Source organism: Hakea prostrata, chromosome 6 (genome assembly GCF_041222555.1).
Source record: "Hakea prostrata isolate BN-2017 chromosome 6, UWA_Hpros_2, whole genome shotgun sequence".
Taxonomy (NCBI): Eukaryota; Viridiplantae; Streptophyta; class Magnoliopsida; order Proteales; family Proteaceae; genus Hakea; species Hakea prostrata.
The window spans coordinates 30296357-30320487 of NC_142605.1; the positions used below are offsets into that span (position 1 = coordinate 30296357).

At 37.4% G+C, this 24131-nt stretch overlaps 3 protein-coding genes across 5 annotated transcripts; all 3 read left to right on the forward strand.

The window, feature by feature from the left end:
* The first annotated feature begins 210 nt into the window (after positions 1–210).
* Positions 211–2835, forward strand: LOC149013277 (uncharacterized). Its single transcript, XM_089158873.1, has 3 exons — positions 211–829; positions 1334–2244; positions 2361–2835. Exons 1-3 carry the CDS (start codon positions 352–354, stop codon positions 2463–2465), a joined length of 1494 nt encoding a protein of 497 aa, XP_089014999.1. The 5' UTR covers positions 211–351; the 3' UTR covers positions 2466–2835.
* Positions 2836–6483: 3648 nt separating this feature from the next.
* EYA (eyes absent-like protein) lies at positions 6484–13429 on the forward strand. Its single transcript, XM_089159519.1, has 7 exons — positions 6484–6592; positions 6719–6794; positions 7074–7371; positions 7520–7687; positions 9010–9103; positions 11170–11352; positions 12773–13429. The coding sequence occupies exons 3-7, from the start codon at positions 7114–7116 to the stop codon at positions 13024–13026; spliced, it is 957 nt and encodes a 318-aa protein (XP_089015645.1). The 5' UTR covers positions 6484–6592; positions 6719–6794; positions 7074–7113; the 3' UTR covers positions 13027–13429.
* Positions 13430–19131: 5702 nt separating this feature from the next.
* On the forward strand, positions 19132–22297 carry LOL1 (lsd one like 1). 3 transcript variants are annotated; one of them, XM_089158661.1, is made up of 6 exons: positions 19132–19268; positions 19573–19726; positions 20185–20298; positions 20451–20564; positions 20806–20915; positions 21805–21893. In XM_089158661.1, exons 2-6 carry the CDS (start codon positions 19669–19671, stop codon positions 21811–21813), a joined length of 405 nt encoding a protein of 134 aa, XP_089014787.1. In that variant the 5' UTR covers positions 19132–19268; positions 19573–19668; the 3' UTR covers positions 21814–21893. The 3 variants fall into 3 exon arrangements, with proteins under 3 accessions (XP_089014787.1, XP_089014785.1, XP_089014786.1); XM_089158659.1 differs by having other exon boundaries at positions 19139–19268; positions 21882–22296; XM_089158660.1 differs by lacking the exon at positions 19132–19268 and adding an exon at positions 19281–19459 and having other exon boundaries at positions 21882–22297.
* Positions 22298–24131: the final 1834 nt, after the last annotated feature.

Consider the following 24131-nt stretch of genomic DNA (forward strand, 5'->3'; position numbering starts at 1 on the left):
TTTATTTAATTGATGATTAAGATCTTCTCCAAAAATAAAATTTCATAGGATGATACAAGAAATCCTACCGACCCGGGTTGATTGTGGTTAACCCCGGTTATGTGAAGATCGAACCCGGTTTTCTTTTACTCAATGATTTTGGAATTCCTGTCTTCCACTCTATGTATAAAAACTGAAAGTAGAAAGCGAATCCTCGAATCATATTTTCTGTTGAAGCAGAAGAGCAGAACTCCTCTTCTCCCCCTCAGTGTTACATAGAAAATCCATTCTCCACCAAAACCCTTGCTGCACTGTTTTATCTTTTGAAACCCTTCTAGTGAATCCCAATCCCTGAAAATACTGATTTCAGAGATGGCTGTAAAATCTGGACAAAACCCATCGCCTGCTTTTACCGAGACTGTTGATGAGATAATGAGAATCTACAGATCATTACCACCGAGACCCACCATTGAGGAGGTTGAAGCAGCTGAATCTGTTCTCAGAACTATAGACAGTGAAGAACAGATGAAGTTTCAGGATATCTCCAGTGAGAAGAAACCCAAGGATGTCCCAGAAGAGCTTTTCTCTGTATTGCAGGAAGTGAAGAAGAATTCAGTCATTTTGCAGAATCATGAACAAAGAAGAGAGGCTCGTTACTTGGTTGATCTCGAGAAGATGTTTCAGACTATTGATAATCTCATTCAGAGGGCTTCTGGGTTTGTTTCTGGAGATACCCAGGATCATGAACCGGTGGATTTGGGTACCCCAGTTTCTAGAAGTAAAACAATTAGTGATCACAGTCTGGTCAGGGAAACGGGTATCGCAGGAGTTGATTCAGATGTCCCCGCAGGTGAGCATGGAAATTACATTTTTTTTTTTCTTTTCTTTTGCCTTTAATTGTTATTCTCTTTTGAGTACTAATTGCTCTGCTTGATATACTTTCCTACCCTCATATATACATGGATCTACATGATATGAAACTTTAAATGCTTTGCTTTTAATCTCTTAAATTGATCTGTTTGCTTTAGAACTTTGTCATGTCTTCATTTATATGAAGATAAATTTAGTGGGTTTTCATTGGAAATGTCTGTTAGGTTACTGTTCAAGAAGAATAGATGCTCAAATTTGGTAGCATCTTAACAAATGTAATTTGAATAAAAAGGGGGCCTATTAATGACATGGGCATCTTCTTCTTATCCCTGTGACCATTCTGAAATTGACTTATTCTGTAATGTCTCACTTTTTCTTGTTCCTGGGTTCTGTATATTTGCATCCCTAATTACCCATATGGTTTTGAAATGTGGAAGTACCTTCAATGGTCTTAAGTGTAGTATGGATGTTTGTGTGGGTGCAGGAGATTTAGGCAAACTAAGCTTAATGAAGGTTGCAGGCTTAATCGAAAACTTGGCTAAAACTGGAGCTAGAGTTGTTGACCTGGGAGGAAAGTTAGTGGACCAGATTGAGAGTCCTCCAGTGTCAATTGGGAAATTAAGCAATGTAACTGAGTTGAATTTGTCTGCAAATCGCATTATGACTCTTCCATCCAGCATTGGTGGCCTCAAGGCATTGACAAAGCTTGACATCCAGTCAAACCAACTGATAAACCTTCCTGAATCATTTGGGGAGCTTGTCAACCTTACTGAGCTAGACTTGCGTGGAAACAGATTAAGTTCTCTGCCAGCTTCTTTCGGGAATTTGATGAATCTTGTTGTTCTTGATTTGAGCTCAAACAATTTAACTGTTCTGCCACCAACTCTGGGAAATTTAACTCGTATGAAAAGATTGAATGTGGAAACGAATGAGCTCGAGGAACTCCCTTACACAATTGGGTCTTGTTCATCACTTGTGGAGCTGAGATTGGACTTCAATCAACTAAAAGCACTTCCAGAAGCAATTGGGAAGCTTGAATGCTTGGAGATTCTTACACTGCACTACAACAGACTTACACGATTACCTACAACAATTGGTAATCTTATTAGTCTGAAAGAACTTGACATCAGCTTCAATGGAGTTGCAAATCTTCCTGAAAACTTGTGTCTTGCCATCAATCTTGTTAAATTGAACATTAGTAATAACTTTGCGGATATGACAGCCCTACCAAGGTCAATTGGTGATCTTATCATGCTTGAAGAATTGGATATTAGCAACAACCAGATAAGAATTCTTCCAGAATCTTTCAGGTTCTTGTCAAAGCTTAGAGTTATTCATGCAGATGGGACTCCATTGGAAGTGCCACCAAGACAAATACTTAAACTGGGGGCTCAGGTATAGCTCAATCTAACTTTGCTCAAAACCATGATGTCTTGGCTTTAAGCCCCCCCTACCCTTTTCTTCTAACATCAGATTTTCTTATGTAACTCTTCCTCATGTTTGCTTATCAGGAAGTTGTTCAGTACATGGCTGATGTAGTTGCAATGAAGGATGTACAATCTCAACCACAGAAGAAGAAGAAGGGCGTCTTGTCATGGTTTTTCACAGTAGTGTAGTGCCTACAAAAGAAACATATTCGTGAAGCAGTGAGGTCTTGATTCTACAATTTCCTCAATAATGCAATTTGTATACTTTGTGTTCTTTTTAGTTTTCCTTGGAGCTGTGATTTTTGTTTACAGAGTCATGTGGATTTGTCCTCCATTACTGTAAATTTGCTTGTAATAATTCTGCTTGGAGATCATGTAAAACTCATCAACTCTCCTTGTCCTGTATTCCTCATGTAACATAATTTCTCCCCCAAAAAAAAAAATCTGAAAAAGTATGATTAATAAGAATTGGCATTTTGCAATTACATGTTTCTGTTACTTAGTGATGAAACTCAAGTGGAGAATTAATACCAAATTAGAATTATGGAGGGCAACTTTGGAATCAAGAGGCTTTAAACTTAGTAGAATGAAGATAAAATATCTAGTTTGTAACCCTAGTGATACTTGACGATAAGGAGATTCTTCAGAGTGAATGTTTTAGATACTTAGGTTCAATCATAAATAAAAGAAGGTGATATATAAAATGATGTTTCCCAAAGAATTAAAATAGGATGGATGAAGTGAAGAGGGAGGGCGGGGTCTTGTTTAATAGGCGTATTCCATTAAAGCTTAAAGGAAAATTTTATTGTATCATTATTTGACTAGCTATGATGTACAGTGCAGAGTGTTGGGCTGTTAAAAAGAATCATATAAATAAACTTAGTGTAGCTGAAATGAGGATGCTAAGATGGATGAGTGGCAACACTAAGAAGGATAAGATAAGTAATAAGCTTCAAAAAAGTCGTTTGAGGTGGTACGACCACGTTCAACGGAAACCTATAAATGCCCACATACGGAGAGGTGATATAGTCCAGATTGAAGGGACTTAAAAGCTAGGGTAAACCTTAGAGAAATAGTGAGAAAGGATATACATAGCTGAGGCCTTGTATCTAGTATGACATCAAACAGAAAAAAATTGGGGGGAAAAAAACAATTTAGTCCAACCTCCTTTAGGTGGAAAAAGATTTGGTGGGGGTTTTAAAATTTTTTTATTTGTAAAAAAAAAAAAAAAAAATTTTTTTTCTTTGCCCGGGTGGGGGGGGGGCAAAAAACAACAAAAAAAAAGGGGGGGTGGGGGGTTGGCCTTTTGGAAAAGGAAAAATAATGCTAGTCTGGAAGAATAAGGGAAGGAAAGGTAGACGAGGCCATACTAGTGGGGAGGGATGGGTTGGATCAAGCACAGAAAAGGAATCTGGATGAATTTGGTGTGATGACAAGAATGTGCTCCACCTCCCCCCACCACGGAACCCCAACTTTAGGCCAACCTCATATAGTCCCCATTTTGGTTAACTAAGATGTAATTTAAAGACTCTCACCTTAGTGGGTGTAACCAGCCAATGCTCAAACAATGGTTTAACCATATAGCATATGAATCTTCTGCACTAGAGTATCACAACAGAGTGGTTGTAATAGATACAACCAAAATATGTACTTGTGGCTTTAACTAATATAATACTTTGCCTTTCTTTGATAATAAAAAAAAGTCACATGAATGAAGTCCAGTTGGAATGGGTGGTTGCAGATAAATCAAAATAGTAATTTATGTATTTATATGAATCAAGACATGGTTCATGCAACTTCTGCTCGACTTATTTAAAATTGGAAAGAAGTGCAAGTTGCAATTTGGCCATGGAGGTTTCTTCTCCACCATTAGAAAACTGTGGGCATGGAGCTGTCAATCATTGCTGAGCTATTTTTATGGTTTTGGTATTGCCGTATTGGTCCCCACGTCAAGCTTTTTCAAATTGTGAATATCCAGTAAGGCAGTAAGCTTGTGGGTGAGAATCTGTTCCTTTGTCATGTTGTATACTTGTTTCTCTCATAATAGAAATAAATGAGTCAAAAAAGATGATCCCTTAGAATATTTTCAAAGCTTGATATTTTTCTTGGGAATAGTTTCTCTTTCAGCTGATGCTAGCAACTATGATAACATTTATGGTGCCTAAAGTCAACATCAAAATTAATCATCTTCTGTTCTGTTCTGGAAATTTACTTGGATTAACAAATAATCTATTTGTTTACCCCAAAAAAAAAATTCTGTTTTCTAGGACCACCAATATGTGCCTGAAGACCAGCCCATAGCATGGTGGTCCTAGCAATTTCGCTGTTGCCATCTACCTTTTCCATGTATGCCTTCCTCAGTTAAGTACATGTGGGTCGTGGGATTACAAGGACTGGAAAGATTACAGCCGTTGAATCTAAAAAATGTCACGTATTGTGATCCAAGATTCACAAGAGATACCAGTGCGGCAGTTTGAAAAAAGAAAAAAAAAATTCCAGCTCAAATCCAATTAATACTTTTCTTTAAATAAGATTATTGATTACTACCCAATTGCTATTCAAGAGTAATCATAGCTAATTTTAATTTTGGAATTTTCTTTATTGGAAAGTGGTGGTTGAACGTTCGTATAAATTGTTTGGCTGAACAGTCTTAAAAATCTTACCATTGAATTTAGTAGGATTAAATCTGAATCGCCCATCATAAATGGTTTAGATTTAGTTCAATAGATTTAATGGTAAGGTTTATTTATACAATGGTTCAGCTAGATTTATGCCTTTCTTTTTATGGATTAGAAATTCTGGTTTTTTTTTTTTTGGGTAAATAACACTTCATTCAAGAACAAAAAAAAAAATACAGACACATCAAAGAAGGGAAAAATACAACAGATAGATGCATGAAACACAAGGTTCGGTCCGAACCAAGGAGCGAAAATTGACCAAACTGTCGTACATGCAATAGACAAGGTCACCTAGGCTAAGGGATGGGTTTTTTTCATTGCTATGTTCATGTCAATAGAGTAACCACCTCTTTTTCATGGTATTTATTGGGCTTAAATTTGGGCTGGACTTATGCTCTTTTGGGCTTGGCTTTACCTTGGGATTTAGTTTTTGTTGGGCTGATCTCCAAAAGACCATGCGAATGGCCTAATCAAGAAGAAACTTTGGACGGGGTCGCCTACATGGGTCTTGTCTGCACCATAATTTCTAGGTTTTTTAGGTGGGTTTCCAAGCTACAAATTCTAATTTTTTTAAAATGGGTTAATTCCAAACTACAAAATACAAATCCAAATGTGTTATTGGACCAATACTACCATATATAAAATTTGAAATTTTTTTTTGTATGGGCCCCCTTAAGTAGGGGTCAAATTTTTTACTGCCCCCTTATATGCAAAAATTCTACGGCGCCCCCTTGCTTAAAGTAAAATATTTCAAGTTACTCCCCTAAGCGGTCAAGTATTTTGACTGTTAAGCTTAGGTTGTGAAATGACTCATATACTTTACCAAAAATAAATAAAAAATGACTTATATACAGTCTTAGTTGTAAAAAAAACCAATATACCCCTCACAAACCATTAGATGAATGATTAGAGTATAATTCTAATCTAAGTGTCCATAATCTCTAATCCTTTAACCCTAATTTCTCTCTCTTCTAACTCATCTTCTTCTCTACACACTAGGAGAATATCTAACCTAATCATCAACCTGCGACATAAAATAGGATTTGATTTGCCGGTGAGAAGAACTTTTTTTTGTATATAAGGGGGCAGTCAAGAATTTAGCCCCCCACTTAAGGTGGCTCCATGAAATTTTTTTTTTGTGGACATAAAAATTGAATTTAAATCATCAAAATGTATTATTGAATTTTTTTTTATTGATTCAGATCGAATCAGAACTGGCTTGCATCAGTTTGAGGAACCTCTGAATCTGGTTAGAGGTAGAAATGGGGGAGTTTTGTTGTGAATATTCCAACCTAAAAAGATTGAAATCAAAGTCTCAAAGTGATCCAGACTGATTCCATTAGAATCCACCGATTCTAGATCCGATTCACCGATTTGTGAAACCCTAGTTCAAACCCACTTTGGCAAAACAAGGCCGTCCAAAGATACGGCCCACCAATGAACCGCCATTTAAAACATGGGGCCCAATAAACAAACGGTTGTGATTGGTAGGAAAAGTGTGGAAAAACTCGTGCACCTCTCTCTCTCTCCTCCCCTTTCCGTACTCGTCTCCGACCCGAAGGTTCGAAGCCTCTTCCTGGCACAGAAATCTCACTCGCAAAACCAAATCGCAAGCTTCGATGCTCTGCCAAAGTAAAGGTGAGTTTTCTTCCAATTGATCTATAAATTTCTGTTAGGTCTAAGAGAAAGTAACTGTTGTTTTTACGTTAAATCTTTGTATAAGGTAAGGACCCTCTCGCACGCTGTGACTTGTTTTGGTTTCAGGGTAATTCGTATTTGGAGCCGTTCTATGATCTTCTCAGTTTCCATCATCGGCAAAAAGTTTTGAACTTTTTCATCTGTAAGTCAGTTTTTGTCAAATTGGGTAGTGTTGTTTATGTTCACTTCCCATTAATTGGTGATAAATGTTGTAAATCAATGAACTCCTATGGAAAAAATTTATAATTATGGCATTTTTCGCCAATAAGTTGATCATGACAACATTAGGTCAAAGGAGAAATCGAATTTAGCTAAGCAACCGGATAATAGAATATTTTTTTGATTTTGGGTATTTTTGTTCTGCTCCTTTTGGGTGTTTATCTCATTTTGGATTGAGAATATTAGTTTACTCTTGTTCCAGGCTTTTAATGAGTTCATAAGTCTGTCTTTGAGTTGTGAAAATGGCCAAATCGTTGGAAAGTACCTCAATAAATGATATTGAGAGTGTGGAAGTGGAGGCTAAAAATACGATGGATCAGAAGATAAATGTATATATCTGGGACATGGACGAGACGCTTATACTATTGAAGTCACTGTTGAATGGAACATATGCAGAAGCTTTCCATGGTTCAAAGGATGTACAGAAGGGTATTGAGATTGGAAAAGTTTGGGAGGAACACATTCTGCGTGTTTGTGATGAATATTTCTTCTATGAACAAGTAAGTTTGGCCTTGATATATGGTTCTATCCTCCCTTTTTCTTTTGCATGTGGGACTTCCATTTTCTTTGTGCCATTAGAACATTCACTTCTCTTTTGAGATGTAATTTTTCAATGGGTACTGACTTTATTTTGTACATGTTTATCAGATTGAGGAATATAATAAACCATTTATTGATTCATTACGGGAGTATGATGATGGGCTGGATCTATCCGATTATGATTTTGCCAATGACAATCTCTGTCCTCCATATGATGATCTCAATAGAAGGAAACTGGCATATCGACATAGACTTATAGCTGAAAAGTACACTCAGGTACTCAGTATGTAACTGCTATGCTTCAGTGTTTTCCCTGATATGTCTGTCTTTTTGTTAATGGTGTTTATTTTTTTTAATCCAATATTTGAGCAAAGTGCCATCATTTGTTTTTCCCTAGTTTCTTGTATACTGATCCATGTAGGTTCATACTATGTATGCTTTTATTTTCCATATTTTATCATAGTTTTGCGCTCGTATTCATATTGCAGATTCACCTTTTTGTCAATCTGAATTCTTGGTGGTGATAAAGAACTATTTTTTCTTTTAAAATTAATTATTTCAGTGGTAAAGTGTTGTTTGACTTTATCAACTTCCCTTTTCGTGTAGAGTGTTGGAGCAAGGCCCCTTTTCTTCTGTTCCTTGTTTTAGTAAACTATATCTTGTCTAATTAGTAGAAGGCTAGGACCACAGTAAAAGCAGACTCCCCCCAACCCCTCAAAATCACTAACCAAAGGAGAGAAAAAGGGGTGCGGGGGTTGTAATGAAAATATGAGAGCGTCCTGAAAGCACACTAAAGCAACACAAGAGAACCAAGCCTCACGGGCAAAAGACCTGGACTGCACCAGGACAACCATTATCCATTTGGAATAGGGTCACAAAAAAATGGTGTGCCCTCTAATTTCCTTAGTTAGGGGCATAATCTTCTCACTGACAGGCACCAAATAGGTTAAATGGAGCCACTTTTTGGGAAAAGGGGAAGCTACAATCGTGCTTATTGTAGATGCCAAGGGGACGATGGGTACAGGAAGGATGAGGGGGCAAGGGTAGGGTGCCAGGCTGGGGTACAATGTTAGGAAGTAGAAGGGCTGGAAGTGGCTGCCTATGAGTATGAAGGAGAGGTTCAACAAAACTATACAGATTCTTGGAAGGTCTCCACCGACCCAACTTTCTTATGTCTGGGGAAATTACAAAGAGAAATTTCTTTTTTTTGATGCAACCTGAAGATGCCAATGTACCAGGTCTTATTTTTTAAGGCACAAGTTGTTGGATGGTAGGAATTTACAGGAATAGCTAATAAGGGAGTTTATGATTACTTGGAGTTTATTCTTCTGTGGTCAAACATATTGATGAATGACATACTCAGTTATTAGTAAGCTGTAAATTCTTCTTGTAAGTACAAAGAATCTCTAGCAATTCGGTTACAAAAATGCATCTTTCAATACTTAGAAAAGGTCAGTGGAATGTTTTTTTGTTACACTTGATTAAATAAATGTTGCTGAGAGATCTAGTAAATGATTTACTATCATGAAACCTGTTGTGATCACGTAAAGTATTGTAGTATGTTTTAAGAAATAGCTCAACTCCTTCCATCATTGCAGGGTTTGCATAGAGTTCTTGATCAAGAGATGACAAAGCATTGGGATGATCTGTATGATTTGACTGACAATTACACAGATAGATGGCTTTCCTCAGGTGTGTGCAATTTCAAGACATCCACTCCCTCATTACAATAACTACAATGCTAAATATCCCTTTTTTTGGTGTATCCCGTACACAATAAATAAATAATGCACTCGTGAAGGTTTTGAATTTAGAAGTTTGTGTTATTATTACTTGATTTTACCATTTACTCGCACTTACATATAAACAGTATTCATAGCTAGAGATACTTGTGGAAAGCTTTTTATCTTGGAGTCTGAAATGCTTAGTCTCCATGTAGTTGCTTTGACTAGTCTTCTCATCTTATCACCGGAAATAGCTTCATCTAGTTGGTTTCTGAATTAAGGTAGGGTACCAGAGGATCTTTTAGACAACAGAGTGGGTTTTCTTGTTCTTGGTTATATAATCCATTGAGCAACTTCTTTGAATTTTAAGTCAAATTTGTGCATTGATTTTATCACTTTCTTCAGGTTAACTTTGGAAGGTAAAAACTTTCTTCATAGCATGACTTTATTGAGGCTTGAAGCTTGTGAATAAGACATAAATCAGAAAATACCTCACAGACCTAGTTGTTTTTGAGAAGTAATGAACAAGTTGCCAATGGGTTTTTAGGTTGTGATGGGTTATGGGAATTTAACTTAATTAGGAATGGAAACCCCCAACTTTTGTTCAGGTAAAAATACTATTTTGAGCTAGAGGCTGTATTAAGTTTCTAATTCTGTTTGTTAAGGAAGCGGCTAAAGCACTCATAGGGTTCAGTGAAATTGTAGTTGCAGTCATTAGAAAATTTCATTTATTTGGTAGTGAAGTGTAGCAGTAGTAGATCTCTTTTTCTGTTAGACTCGATAATTGAAGAGTCTTTATAAGTCAGCTAGGAAATTCATGAGAGATTGATTGGTTCTGATCCATGCAAAATTGCTTGATGGAAACCTTTCTGTAGATCAGCTGAGGGCTTTGTCTTTTACTCTCTGTTTTTTGGTCATCTAGGCTGTCCATTTGTGCTGAATGCTTTCTATTGTTTTGTTAGTTTTGACCCATGGGTAGTCTTGCTTATTTATTTTTGTTTCCATATTCAACACCATTTGGTGTATATTACTTATCTAGTTTACTTTCACTTGTATTACAAGAGTTCAATATTCTCCTTGGAAGGCCAGATCTCAGGAGATCCTCTGCTTTATTCCTCTGTTTAATTTTCTCATTTACTCTTTATTTAGTTTTGCTAATCTGTGTTTAAACATCATATTATTAGTAAAAATTTCATTCAATCATTATTTCTTTTCCCTGCTTCTCATTTGACAAATCATTTTTAGATATTGATACCCTAGAGGTGGTTCCTTGGGTCCATTATCTTCAAAACTTGTAGGATCTTAAAACCATCTGAGATTAAAAGCTGACCTCCTTTTTTGGTCCCTTTCGTTCACATGCAAGACTACTTGGGTGAGGAGGGTCATCTCTAAATATAAGCCTTTCTTCGAATTGAAATTCTTGAATTCTCTTAGGGACCATTTGTTTGGAAAGGTGGGGTGAGAAAAGAGGGGTGAGGAAAATAAACACGTGGGACCCATATGTAATGGGTTGGGGGGATCAGGAAAGAGAAGGAAATGATTTTGTGAAAAAGTTTCAAATTTGGGTCCCACTTTTGTTGTGTGGAATCCACAAAATTCCATCTATTTTGTGGGACTTTGAAAAGGGATGGGGTGGGAAAGTTTGCATGCCACGTTAGCAGACAAGCTTCCTTAATTTAAGGATGCTCTGCCAACTTTCCCACCCCAGTGAACCAAACAAGCCACACTTTGGGATTTCATAGAAAAACTTAAATTTTCAAACTTTTTCTCACCTCATTTCAGATTCAGCAAACAAACAGTGCCTTACTTAGCCTATTGTTAGAGTCTTTCTTATGTACTGATCATCATGAGTAGAGTTCTTAGTTTCTTTCCTTCTCCCTTTACAATAAATTCTTTTTTGAAAAAGAACCTAACTTGATCTGGAACTCAACCAAACTTTTTTTTTCTTTTTGATGAATAATTTTACCAAACTTGCATGTGCACAACTATGTTTCAACTCTATGTTCTAATAATTTTTATCTTTTGGCCATGCAGCAAGGAGGTTCTTGGAGCAGTGTTCAGGAGAAAACAAATTGTTGCCTCATGTTGCATCATCTGACATCTCTACTGGTACAGGATACCAGAACGTTAATGTTTTAGTGACTTCTGGATCGTTAATACCCAGCCTTGTTAAATGTTTGCTGTTTCGACTGGATGATGTATTAACTACTTCAAATGGTTAGTTAATTCCTTTTATTCCCTTCAACTTTATTCGTCGGCAATAATTTTTGTGTTTTTATTATATATTCTCTGACTTCTGCATATCTTATATTGTTTCGTTACTGAATTCTGTACTTTGTATGTCCAGCATTTTGAATAGTTTTTTATTTATTTTTTGATAAAAAATATACCATATTAATGAATGCGCTAAGTTGAATACCCTAGTGATTCATCTGGAGTTCATGAAACCATGAATTTAATTTTTTCTTACTGAGATACCTGTGGTTATTAAGTTAGTTGAATCTTTATCTTTTCTTTTTTTTTTTTTTTTTTTTTAATGGAATTCAGATTTCTGGAAAAGCAAGTTGAATTGGGCCTTCAGAGTCCTTTCCCCTTTTATATAATTTTATAGGGTTGTGAACAATTCGTTACGAAGTGTAAAATGGAAACTCCAACCAAAAAATTGAACTACACATTAAAATGGCATGGTTGTAGTTCATCATTTAATCTGATAAAATGTTTATTGTTCCACCCTTAATTTTGTTCCTATATCCCCATTGTCATTAGTTGCACAAATTTAGTTGTATCATCATATTTCAAAGATTCTTTAAAAGCTTTTTTAAGCAATGATGTTGGGTTATCAGGGGTGGGGAATGGTTTGGGTGAAACCCTGGATTCAAAGATACCGATCTCCATAACAAAATTGCAAGTAAATCCCAGACAGAGTTTACATCAAGAACTTAAGGATGATCCCTGAGATAACCCAGATGGGATTGAGAACTCACTATCTTGACCCTCACAATTCTTTCGCTTGTCACCACGTCATCATACATATTTATAATTATGTCCATAAATTCTCATGAAACCCTTCTCTTCTCTAGATATGTGATTAAATCTCTTGGGAGTTGGGACTTTGTTGTAGGCTTGGAATAGATAAACAAAAACCCTGTGGAGATTTTTCTTGCTCTCTCCATATATTTCCACGAGCCTTTTAGATTAAAAATAGCTTCCGTTGTATATCTTTCTGGTATGAGGAGGTTATTGTAAGCTGGTCAGTAAAGTTATGGAAGGTAAAGTATTATGACGCGTACTGTATGAAATATTTAGCTGGAGACTGCAAAAGCTAGGCTTTTTGATCCTTCTGATTGTAAGATGGGTGCTTTTTTGTTTTCTGTTCTGTTTTCTGTTTTCTGTTTTTCAGTTTTGGGGTGACGGGGTTTGAGGGTTGGACTTGGTCATGCTTTACTATTTATGATCCTATACTGTTTCACCAGAGCTTGATTGAAACTTCATCAGCAATCTGATGGGCTTTTTCTTTTTATGATGATTGCCTCGTAAATTTTTTCTGAACGCCTAAGGGTGTTACCTTAGCCTGTTTATGGCTTTCTGGCTGCTTTAATATCATGATCTGCCTACTGATGGTTTCTGATTTCTTCAGTCTACAGTTCATGGGATGTTGGTAAGCTCCAATGCTTTACATGGATCAAGGAGCGTTTTAGTGGACCAAATGTTAGGTTCTGTGTGATTGGAGATGGAGGGGAAGAATGCGATGCTGCACAGACGATGGGGTGGCCGTTTGTCAGAATTGATCCACGACCTGTGGGTTTTCACAGGTTTCCAGGCCTTACAATGAAAATGATCGCCCATTATTTTGATGTTGTGTATGATGTTCCTAAAGATGATGATGAGTAAGTTGTAGCACCACATGCAAACTCCTCATCTTTGGGTATTGTATCAAATCTGTATATAGATGAATGATTGTCTAGGCCTTTCATGGGAAGTGCATAGAATCATCCCACTACACTGGGGTGATCATTTGCCAATACTAGTCATTTTCTCTGTTTGGTGCAATATTTATCCTCAATATTTTTGACCATTGAAAGCTCATGGGCGCTTGCATTTCTTAAGGTTACTGTTGGGAAAAACAGGGTCCCTCATGTCTAGCCAGTATTTTGTGTACAAGTTTGCAGTAGGTTCAGGGTTCAGCCCTTCAGATGTACATTCAATCAGGTTGTCCTTTTACCTGCAACTCTTTGAAGCTCAATAATGAATAACTTTTTCCAGAATTCTTTGTTGTTCCCTTCTATTAAATAATTGTTCCTTTCGAAAATGGGATTCTGTTGAGTCCAGATTTGCTATCCCATTGTGCTCCTCTCACACTCCTCTCCCACACATTTAGGAGGGGCATGATGGGAATATAATCCTCTACTTGCAAGGTACAGGATTCCGACATTGAATTCTATCAATGTCTTTATCAAGAATCCGTTCAACCACATGAGGCCGGTCTAGCGGTCTTGCCAATGGTATCAATGTGTGCTAGCTGGATCTGATACGAATCAATGGCGCACCTTCTTCAGGATCATACAAACCCAGTGGCAATAAACACCCAAATCTTTGCTTTATTTTGGATAATCACTAGATATGATTCTATGAAAGCAGTTGGAATGTACAGGAGTTGTAGTTGATTTGCTTTGCTGGCTAACCTAGTTCACAAATTGTAGATGTCTCTGATTTTTCACTTTTTTTTTCTTCAGGATTTTAAGTCAATCCTCAACTCTTTTATTGTTCTAACCTAAGTCAAGTCACTCCTCCATATTGGATTATTCGAAGGTCTCTGCAGAGCATATGTTCCATAGCCATCAATAGGGTGAACATTTCTTTCCTTTTACATGCAGCCTTGATACCACATTGGCTGCACCTCACTTTGTGGTGATATGTGACTCTCACGTTTCTCATTAAGGGTGTGTTACAACAACTGCACTTGTGGTTTATTTTATACGTTTAACAGTTGGGTTTAGAGAAATTTTCTCTCAATTGCCTGGATTTTCATGTACATTTCACCATCATGCAAGTGGAGCTCCAAATTGTTGATAGAGAAATTTCTGGAATTTACACAACCCAATGAAGCCTGAAAGTATAACTGTGTGGTCAGCATGTTTTCCTTCTTTGATGTCAATGTCGACACTTAGAAAGTTCACTATAAAGCATTTCTTGTATGGTCCATTTGAAAGCTATAGCTTCACTTTGAAAAACAGCAAGTAGAAGGGAGAAAGAAAAAAACATTCAAATAATTATTTGACAAACAGTTTCCTGGTATAGAAGGAGATACTTGAGGCGTACCTAGCACGTACGCGGTTCAGGGTTCTAGAAGGGCGGTCATAATGTATAAAACCTTATCCTCGTTTGACCATAGTAGAGTGGTCTTACTTTTACAGTAATTATTAGATGTAGATATCTTCTAGGGTTGTCTTTATAAATCAAAATTGTCTCTATTACTCTCTCTCTCTTTCTCAGAAAACTAGTTTATCCTTGAAATCATTTCATCAAAGAAGTGAAACAGGATTTGGGATGTTCTGCAATTATGAAGATGAGCGACCAATCAACATCAAAATAATGCACCATATATTGGAACGACAGGAAAAAAGATGGAAAAGTTGAGATAAAAGGGATGGGTATAGTTCTTTTGGAAAGGTTTTCCTTTTCTTTCTTTGGGTTTTCCTTTTTCCCTTTTTTTTGGATTGGGGTGGGGGAGGGATGGATGGGGATGTGGGTTGGAGAGAGGTTTTTTATTTTATGTTATTAAAACCAGGTGAAATAGATAACTATGCATGGAAGATTGGTATGGGGAGTGGAAAAAAACAAGTAGGAAAAAGAAATCAGTTATTGCATTTAAAACAGATAAAATATGGAATGCTGCATTGCCTAAACACAGATATACTTCTGGAATGCTGCATTTCCTCAGTCTTTTATTAGTGTTTGATTTGGAAGCGTAGATCCCATGGCTTGCAAGTGTGGCTGCATATGGGAAGGTAAGGCAGAACAGAGAGATTGTTATAAGTTTTGTGTGGGCACACCTAATCCAATAAACAATACATGAAGAAGTTTTAAGGTTAGAAAGCTTCAGTTAGTCTAATTTATTTTGGCAAAGAGGATCTTGAAGATTTTCCAGGTGGGCATTGTCAGTGCCGGCCTAGTTGATGATGGTGATATGAAGATTAAAGCATGAGAAAAAGTTATTGATCATATATCTTGACCTGATCTACTTTAGCAAGCATTCCAAAACCCAGCTTTTGTTTTCTGTCTGCTTCAAGTACCAAGTGGATGATTTTGATCTCTTCTTAATTATCTTTTGGGATAACTGGTATCTGTTAATTATGTGTGGTCAAGCCATACACTGGTTTTGTTTCTCCCTTCTTATCCTAAGCAGAATCTTCTTTTTTCTTCCAACTTTTGTGGATGATGGAAATGCTTACCATCAGGTTGTGAAAATGAAACCTTTCATGTCAAATTTCTAATCTAGTTTATCCAGGTTTAGCAGATTTTGATCAAAGAGATTTAGGCATTTTATATCATTAGATTAGTAAAGTTTGTGAATGTAGCTATCAAAGCTGCATTTTACATTTATTTTCTTTGTGTTGACTCAGTTTTCCTTGGTTTTCATTGCTTTCCTTCATGGTTTATTGTTCCTGGCTCTTACTGTCCCCTGTAAACAACATTTCAATTAACATGCCTTATGGTATCTCTTCTCTTCCTCTCTATGAAAAGGAAATATATCCTCTTGATGGCTATGGAAGACTGATCGATGCATCTATAACCACACAAATAAGTAGGATAAGGGACATGAGAATAAAGAGGCTTGGTTTTGAATTGAAATTCAACAGTGGGAACTCGTCTCAAACTTGGCAACTCTGAGAGCATTAAGTTTGAAGACAACCTCAGATGGACTAAATGTTTCCCTCTTTTGAAATTTTACTGAAAAACGTATGGACATACGTTCTTGCATTTTCTTAAAGCAAAGTTAAAGTCAAAAAGAGTTTTTATTCTGCCCACAGATCCATTCATGGTGAAGTGGGAGGATGTTTCTTTGAACAAACTAAAACTCTGTAGGGTTCCGAACGTTGGAAAAGTAATGCTTTTTATGGCTTATTTGACCCGTCATCTGAGTACATCACACGGTAGGGACGTAATTCGCTCAAACTCGAACAACAATGATCTATGATCAGCTCAACCACCGAGAAGAGGAGGAATCAGGATCCAGTATTACATTAACCACACATTTAGAAGAAGATCCACTTCTGCGCACCAACAAAGTTGACCAAAGAATGTGTGGTGGAGGATGTAAGACTAGTCCAATCGTCAACTCTTGCAAGTAGAGGATCCCAACTTGGGGAGAAGGGGTGGAGTGAGGTGTGGGTTGGGTTTGCAAGCTGCAAGGCTTGGACTTTTTGTCTGCTCTTGGGCCAACTCAAGGCCAAAGATATGGTTTCCAGGGCCAAGCCCACATGAAGCGTGGTTTATGAATTGTCCATTCTGGCTAAAGAGGCAAGCCATTCTCCCCACTTGATGCAACACCATCCAGTTGTAGGGCTATGCAATTATGAATGACAATAAAGAGAATTTTCTTTTTTAAAGATGTGTTTTGAGTGGAGGGAAAATTGGAGAATAGTGGAGAGATTTAAAAAGCTAAAAAGTTCAATTAGATTTCCAGAATATTTGGTGAGAATATCCAGTTTGGATCAACTGTGAATGCGGAGAAAAGCTTGCAAAATTACAAATACAGGGTGGTGGTCCATTTCTCCATGCTTATCTTTCTGCCAGTAATGAGCTTTTGGAGTCTTCCCAACAAGCTTGTTGTTTCTCTTTCATGGATTTGAAGACTGCTCCTTATGGGCATCTTCTCCTCCTTTCTGGGCCTCCAAAATGTCAACAGTTTCTTGTTATATGTAAGCTGGTTTGGCATTCTCTGTGGAAAGTGTGGCCTTTGCACGCGTAAAGGGCCAATAAAAGCACACTTTCGCATCATGGGGGGAACGGAGTCGGGTTTTTCGCGCAATCATTTTGCCCCTCGATGTGTTTCGGATTTTTTGCTCAATCATTTTGCCCTAGATGAGTTTCGGAACTCGCCGATAGAGAACATTTCCCAATGTTTGCATGTTTCTTGTTTTTCTTGTTTCACAGATTCTCCATTTTTCTTTTATGTAGGTTTTCCCAGTTGACACCAGCCATTTCAGAGTGTTCTCATCTTTCTCACTTTGTTCTCTCTTGTCTACATCGTAAGGCATAGTGTGGTTAAGTTTGGTGGCAAAGTCTGGGTGGGCAGACCCTGTTGACGACAATTAGTCCGGAGTACTTTGTGTCCGGCTTTCACCTTACTCCTGCCCAAACCATGACTAGGATATGGCCCATGATGTGCCTGAGGCTCTGGGCATATTGACATAGAGTGGCCCACCCATGTGGTGAATTTTCAATGAAAGCTCTTCAAATTATTAGAAATTTTTTCTCAAAAGTGACTCTTTTCTTCTCTCTTTTATTTTATTTATTATTATTTTTTTATAAGAGTTACATGTTCTCATGACATAAGGATGTCGTAAGCAAGATAAATTATGTCACCGAAATGTCGTGATATTTCGGCGAAAAATCAGCATGTCGCTAAAGGGCAAACAAGAAACCAAGTATCAAAACGACAACAACCAAAAGTCGCCAGTAAATCATAGAAAATCGCCAAATGGGCAAAATATCGGCAAAAATCGAAACTTTTGATACCGGTAGTATGAGTTCTACTGCTGCAGGTGTTGTTGGATGCTCGAAAAGAGGAAGAGAACCATGGTTTGAAGCTTTCTCCTTCACCTTCTCCGACTTCAACGACAGAAATGCCTCACAGGTCAGAACCATCACCGATGCAACTCTGCTAAACTGAAAATGGAGTCCTTTGTAGCTCATACTTATTATATAGTGGAGAGGGAGGTCATCCAAACTCATGAACTGCCCCTCCTAAATATGTAGTGAAAGAATGTGAAGAGAATCAGAGATCATATTCCTCTACCTTTCAGCATCTTTCTCTAACTCTCTTCTTCTCACATCATCTGTGACTAATCTATCACCATCACTTCATATCAGTTGACCTCTTTATCCTTTAATTGTGCTAGAAGAGCAGACAGGATAAACCTAGCAACAGCATTCCGATGAGAATTTGTTTTGAAGAGGATACTGTTCCGGAACAGTCCCTTTGTTCCGGTTCCATGTTGATGCACCCATTCCTATCCATGGCAATAGAAGTTCAACAGAGCATTGCAATCCAAGGCGTAACTCACACAACTACAAGGATCTAAACCAGAGTACCCACTGCCATCTTAGACTTGAGATTTGAATTATTAGACCCTGTGGAAAAATAACTCCACACCACTTGGTTTGGGACCCCAGTTCTCAAGGATGGTAGTCAAGGGAACCACCAAAAGTGTTTTCTGTTTTTCTTTTTTGTTCTTTTTCTTCTTCTCATGGCAAATAAAGTTAACCACCACTTGAAGCTAAGTACTATTGTAGTGAAACCATTCTCACCAACCCAAGACAGCAACAGTGCCACAAAGGAGTCACGGACCACACCACATTCATTTTCTTCACGGTAAAAACAGATAGGATGAGGACATCTCTACATGGAATAACCGTATATTGCCTCTGCAACTCTAATAATTCAGACCAGGATGCATTGAAGTTTACTGTACATAATAACGGTGCAAATAGAGAGAGAGAGAGAGAGAGAGAGAGTAATACACTCACACAAGAGGGGAGAGAGATTAATAGGGAATGCGTGCGTGTTTTGGTGGCCCATGGTTTCTGACAAAGCTGATCTTGAAACCCCACCAGCAGCATAATAGAAGAAAGTCATCTTCTTTTATCCGAAAGCTGTGTTATACCCTGGACACCAACGTGAAAACTCAAGAGAGAATCAAAGAAAAGGTAAAAATCTCTATCTTTTCTCCTTCTCTGGTCTAATTTTATCTAACTATCCTAGAAAATATCACCCACTCTCTCTCTTCATCTGCAAACTTTGAGGGTGTGTGCTTGTTGCCCCACTTTAAAAAGGATGAAATAACCTCATTGCTTGCAGAGTGTTCTGGGGACTTTGGGCTTGTGGGCATGGGAAATCTCAGCTCCATGTATGGCCCTTCATCTAATTTCCTTTTCCTAGTAACCATGACAATTGTTTTCTCCTGGGTTTTTCAATATTTTCTCTGCCTTCTCTGCTTTTTTGTTCAAAATTCTCTGTCAGTCATTGGTTGATTTCTTTTTCTGCCTTTGGTTGTTATCAATCTCTCTTGTAATTGCAAATTCTGTGACTGCCTGGATGGTATTTTTTTTTTTCCCTTTGGGGTTATCTATGAAATTCTCTCAGAGCTATTTGATTTGTTCTTCATCTTATTGTATTTGATATGCTTTTTCTTCCTTTCCACACTGATCCAGAAATGTTGGAGATGGGAGATAAACCTCTGTTTTCCTCTGCTTGAGGCACTAGTCCTTAAGTGCTTGGAGGAAATCAAATAAGTTGTCAGCTAAACAATGCCTGTTCCTCTTGCTCCATATCCGACACCTCCGGTACCTGCTGCACCACCAAATGGTATATCCTGTTATTCTCGGCCATTTCTGCCATCAAAACCATGCTTACTTCATCATGTTTTATCTTACTTTAAGGTAGTTTCATTTCTTCATGTGCAATTTTTGAGGAAACAGGCTCTAAGGCAATGGTAAATTATCTTATGAGAATTAATTGTTACAAGTTTTGGAAATCAGCTCATTCTATAAATGCTGTAACTAAAATTTAGTTTTTTAAAGAAAGACTACCAATAGGCAGCATACTTAGTGGAATCTAAGACAAATACCCAAGATTCAATTCTAAATCCCATCATGTCAGTAAATATGGTTTTCAGAAAATCAGGGAGCTCTGCAACTTGGGGATGAGAAGACTCTTTAAGCATTCTTGCGCTTCAGATCTGTTATTGTCTTCTCTCACCAGTTTCAAGTTGAGACTCTGTAAACATTTTCTTCACCTAAATTTATGCAAACTCATTCTTTCAGGTGCACAGAGCCAACTTGTGTGTTCTGGCTGTCGAAATCTTCTTCTCTATCCAGTAGGTGCAACCTCTGTTTGTTGTGCCGTTTGCAATGCAGTGACAGCAGTGCCACCTCCAGGTATGTTTCTTCTCTTCTTTTCTTTTCTTTTTTTCCGTTGATAATTCCTCAAATTGTAAAGTTTGCAGGTTTTTCGAATTAAGACTGTGCCCCCATTAAGCAGTTTTAACACTTCAATGTTGCTTTAATATATTGTTTTGCATTCTGATTAGGCACAGAGATGGCTCAGTTAGTCTGTGGAGGTTGTCACACCTTACTGATGTACATCCGTGGAGCTACAAGTGTACAGTGTTCTTGTTGTCACACGATAAACCTAGCCTTAGAAGGTATAAACATCTGTGAGGATCAGTTAAACCTCTGAATCCTTCAGTTTGATAAAATATATCCTCTTGCTCACCTGGGTTAGCCTGAAGTAAGGTTATCTTGGGCGAGTGGATCTGTTTCTTATAATCATCATGTAATGACTGAAGAAGGTCTGAAGGATCACTAAAATAGATCCAAAATCAACAACAAACAGAATTTGTATTCTTGTACATACTTTAGTACTGAATATACATCTACTGGCAGCAAACCAGGTCGCACATGTCAACTGTGGGAACTGCCGGATGCTATTGATGTATCAATATGGAGCACACTCTGTGAAATGTTCAGTTTGCAGTTTTGTGACATCAGTTGGGGTAAGTATATCTCTTCAAAACTTTCTCCAGCAAGGTTTCAAGTTTCCAATCTGACATTTTTTTTTTGTAACAAACAAAAGTACAAAACAGAAGCATGTAATAGAACTAAGGTTTGGTTAAGGAGCATGATTTACTGTAAAATCTATTTGAAGAGAAAGCAGACCAACTACAAGAAATTTCCATAGTCTCTCAGCATTAGATTTACCCATGATGCCTGCTTGAAAGAAAAAATGGTCTGTAAACTTTTAAATCGACATACCAGCATAAGATACTGAGGCTTTTGCCATAAATACCTTTTCCATACAATATTTATATGCTAGCAAAAGCTACCTTCCCCATGCAGTTGCTGCATGTGGCAATTGCCTTCAATGCATTATGCTAAACAAGATAACAAGGACATTTAACTTTTCTGGAAATGGCTGTATTAAACAAGGTAAGCCATCCATATCTTAGATGTTGACCCTTTCATTTGGGTTAGCTTAAATTTATCACACAGATATATACTGATGTTTTCAATTATCATTTCAGTACCTTTTATATTGTTTTCCTGTTATTAGCTTATTCTAATTTCATCCATTCATTTACCACACACATGAATTTTCTTTTTGGTAACTTAAAGATGCTTCAACCATGTAATTTCTATGAGAAAAACATCCATTTGGGTTTCCAGATATTGCCAGATTAGATACCCTCATTTTTGTCAAACAAAAAAAGTAAATTTTGACTTTTCTGTCAGTAGATTAAAACTAAGTGACTAACTAGATTCTTGTGTATACACATTGCAAATTAACACAGCTTATTATACCATAGGATATCTAGATTTTTATTGTAAACAGGCTTGAATGTCTTTATCCACCCCATAAGATGCTTTTGATTCTGTGACTTTCAGGGAATATAATTTTCAAAAAGTTATTTCCGTCTAGTTGCATGTCATCGAGCCATAATTTAAACCTATGAATGATGCAGGCTTCACCAAGCACCACTGAGCAAAAGTTCAATAACTGAGACTGTGAAGCTGCCAGTTATAGACTACTACGAATTTGTTTTTCATCCCACGGCATCTCACTCATTGCTTTTATCAACAGGCGGCTTCCGCTGGATGTATAGAGTTGTTTTTTCTTCTTTCTTTTGCTTTTAGAATAAGCAGTTTTGGCTGGTTTAAGTGTGCATGAAATTATTCCATTAAAAAACTATCAGTGTGATTGCAGTTAGAACTGGTAAGGGTAAATAATTTTTCCAATTTTATATGTCTACTAGTGGCATGAAATTCATATCATATATTTACCTCAATATTTATGTTGGTGGGTTTTTGAATGATCAACAGCAACTAGGTTTTGGCAATCCCAGATCAAAACCAGATTGATTAAAAAAATCTATACATTGGGTTAAAAATAGAATGTAAGTTATTAGCCCAAACTAGGTTTATGTCCAAAGATACTTATGAAGGTGTTCAGCAAAAAGGTACTTTGACTTTTAACCTAATTTAATTTCCTAGAACATTTTAAGTAAATTCCAAGTTTTGCTGAAACACAAACTTGTTATGCTGTCTGACCTAGAATTTTTTTTCCCTCTCAAGACAAAATAGCAACTTTGATCAAAAGAAAATAGACTCTCTCAAATGTAATGCCAACCAATCAACGTTGTTCTAACGTTAAACAGCATGATTATCTGTAGAAAAAAAGAAATAATGATTTGAAAAAGAATTAGCTATGTATTCTCAGTAGCCAACATATGAAATCTCTATCAGTCTGTCCATTCATGACTAATCTGAAGGGAAGATCAGAAGTCGAACAATCCTCACCTAATATCTATAATGAGGTGGCAGTGTTCTACAGCCGCAGTCACTCTCCCAGATTAAGACAGTCATCTGTCTATCATACTTATAGCCAAAGAGTCTTTCTCAAGGTCAGGAAACATCCAATACCCCACAATTATAATTCTTAACTTTCCATTTTTATGAGCCTCTCATTGCCTGAATACTAAATATTATCTTAATAAAGACCGACATGTTACAGCTTACACAAAATATAACGAACAGATTGGCTTATAAAAGTGATATGAAAACCTTGGAGACCAGGTAGATGGTTAATGTCCTAGATTTTCACATGAACATAGAAGGGATGGGAATCAAACCTGATTTTTTCTGCAACATTGGCCTTTCATGCTGGTCCCCAGCTCCCAATTTCCGGTCTGCTTAAATGACCTGAAACTGACAAAAACATCTCACCCTGACAACGGCTGGTGAATCAGCATCAACCACAATAAGGAAACAGCTAAGCATTAAAGCCTTAGGCGACGGGAGGTATCAGTATGGATATGAAGTTCTCCAATTTAACTCTTCTATAAGATACATTCTCCCATTTGGAAGGTCAATTTGCCATTCACAGTTTTTTTTCCCCAACTCGTATTCCAAGACTTGCCAACTGCAACTGCGACAAACCCAGTTTGAACTTGTCGAAAGAATCCAAACCCAGCATCAGTTTATTCCGTTATCGAACTCATCGCTCCTTCCCTCTCGATACTCAGCAGGTCTAGCTTCTGGAATCGCATAAGTTAATAGATTCACTTTTCTTTTATTACATAAGGGCTACGTTGAGTCACTGGCTTTCAATGAGGGAATGGGATTACAATTCGAACTGAGAAGCTGGCCTAGACACTGATCTTTATGTTGATATCACATCGATTACAATGTTATCACTTCTCGGGTCAGGGAAACCATGTTGTCTGGGATTCGCATGTGAAGAATCATCACCCATAAAAAGGCATTACTTCTCGTTACTGAGATGGAAGAACAAGGATCAGAACCCAATGAAGTGCCTGGCTAAGTGGCGAGTATCCAAAAAAGGTTCAGAATGAAGGGATCTGGAACGGGAACAGGATCAGTTTCGGATCAGAATTGGCTGAGACCCATCCAAAATCCTAATCGTCACTTCATGAATCAGAATTTGGTCGACCGATCTTTATAAACCATCCTGATGTGAACCGATTTATGAGTTGATCCCAATTCCTGAAATACCTATAGGTTCCAATTCAAGAAACAATTTAGGTTGATTCTAAGTTGATTCCATTTTTGACTGGATTTTCAACCGTCATCAGATAGAGGCCTATGCTCCCCTCATAGGAGAAGGTTCACTTTTGAATTCTGACAAAATGCTTAGGAAGTATGACCCTTAAAGGCCTTACTCTTATTGTGTCATGAAAAAGCATGATGAAAGC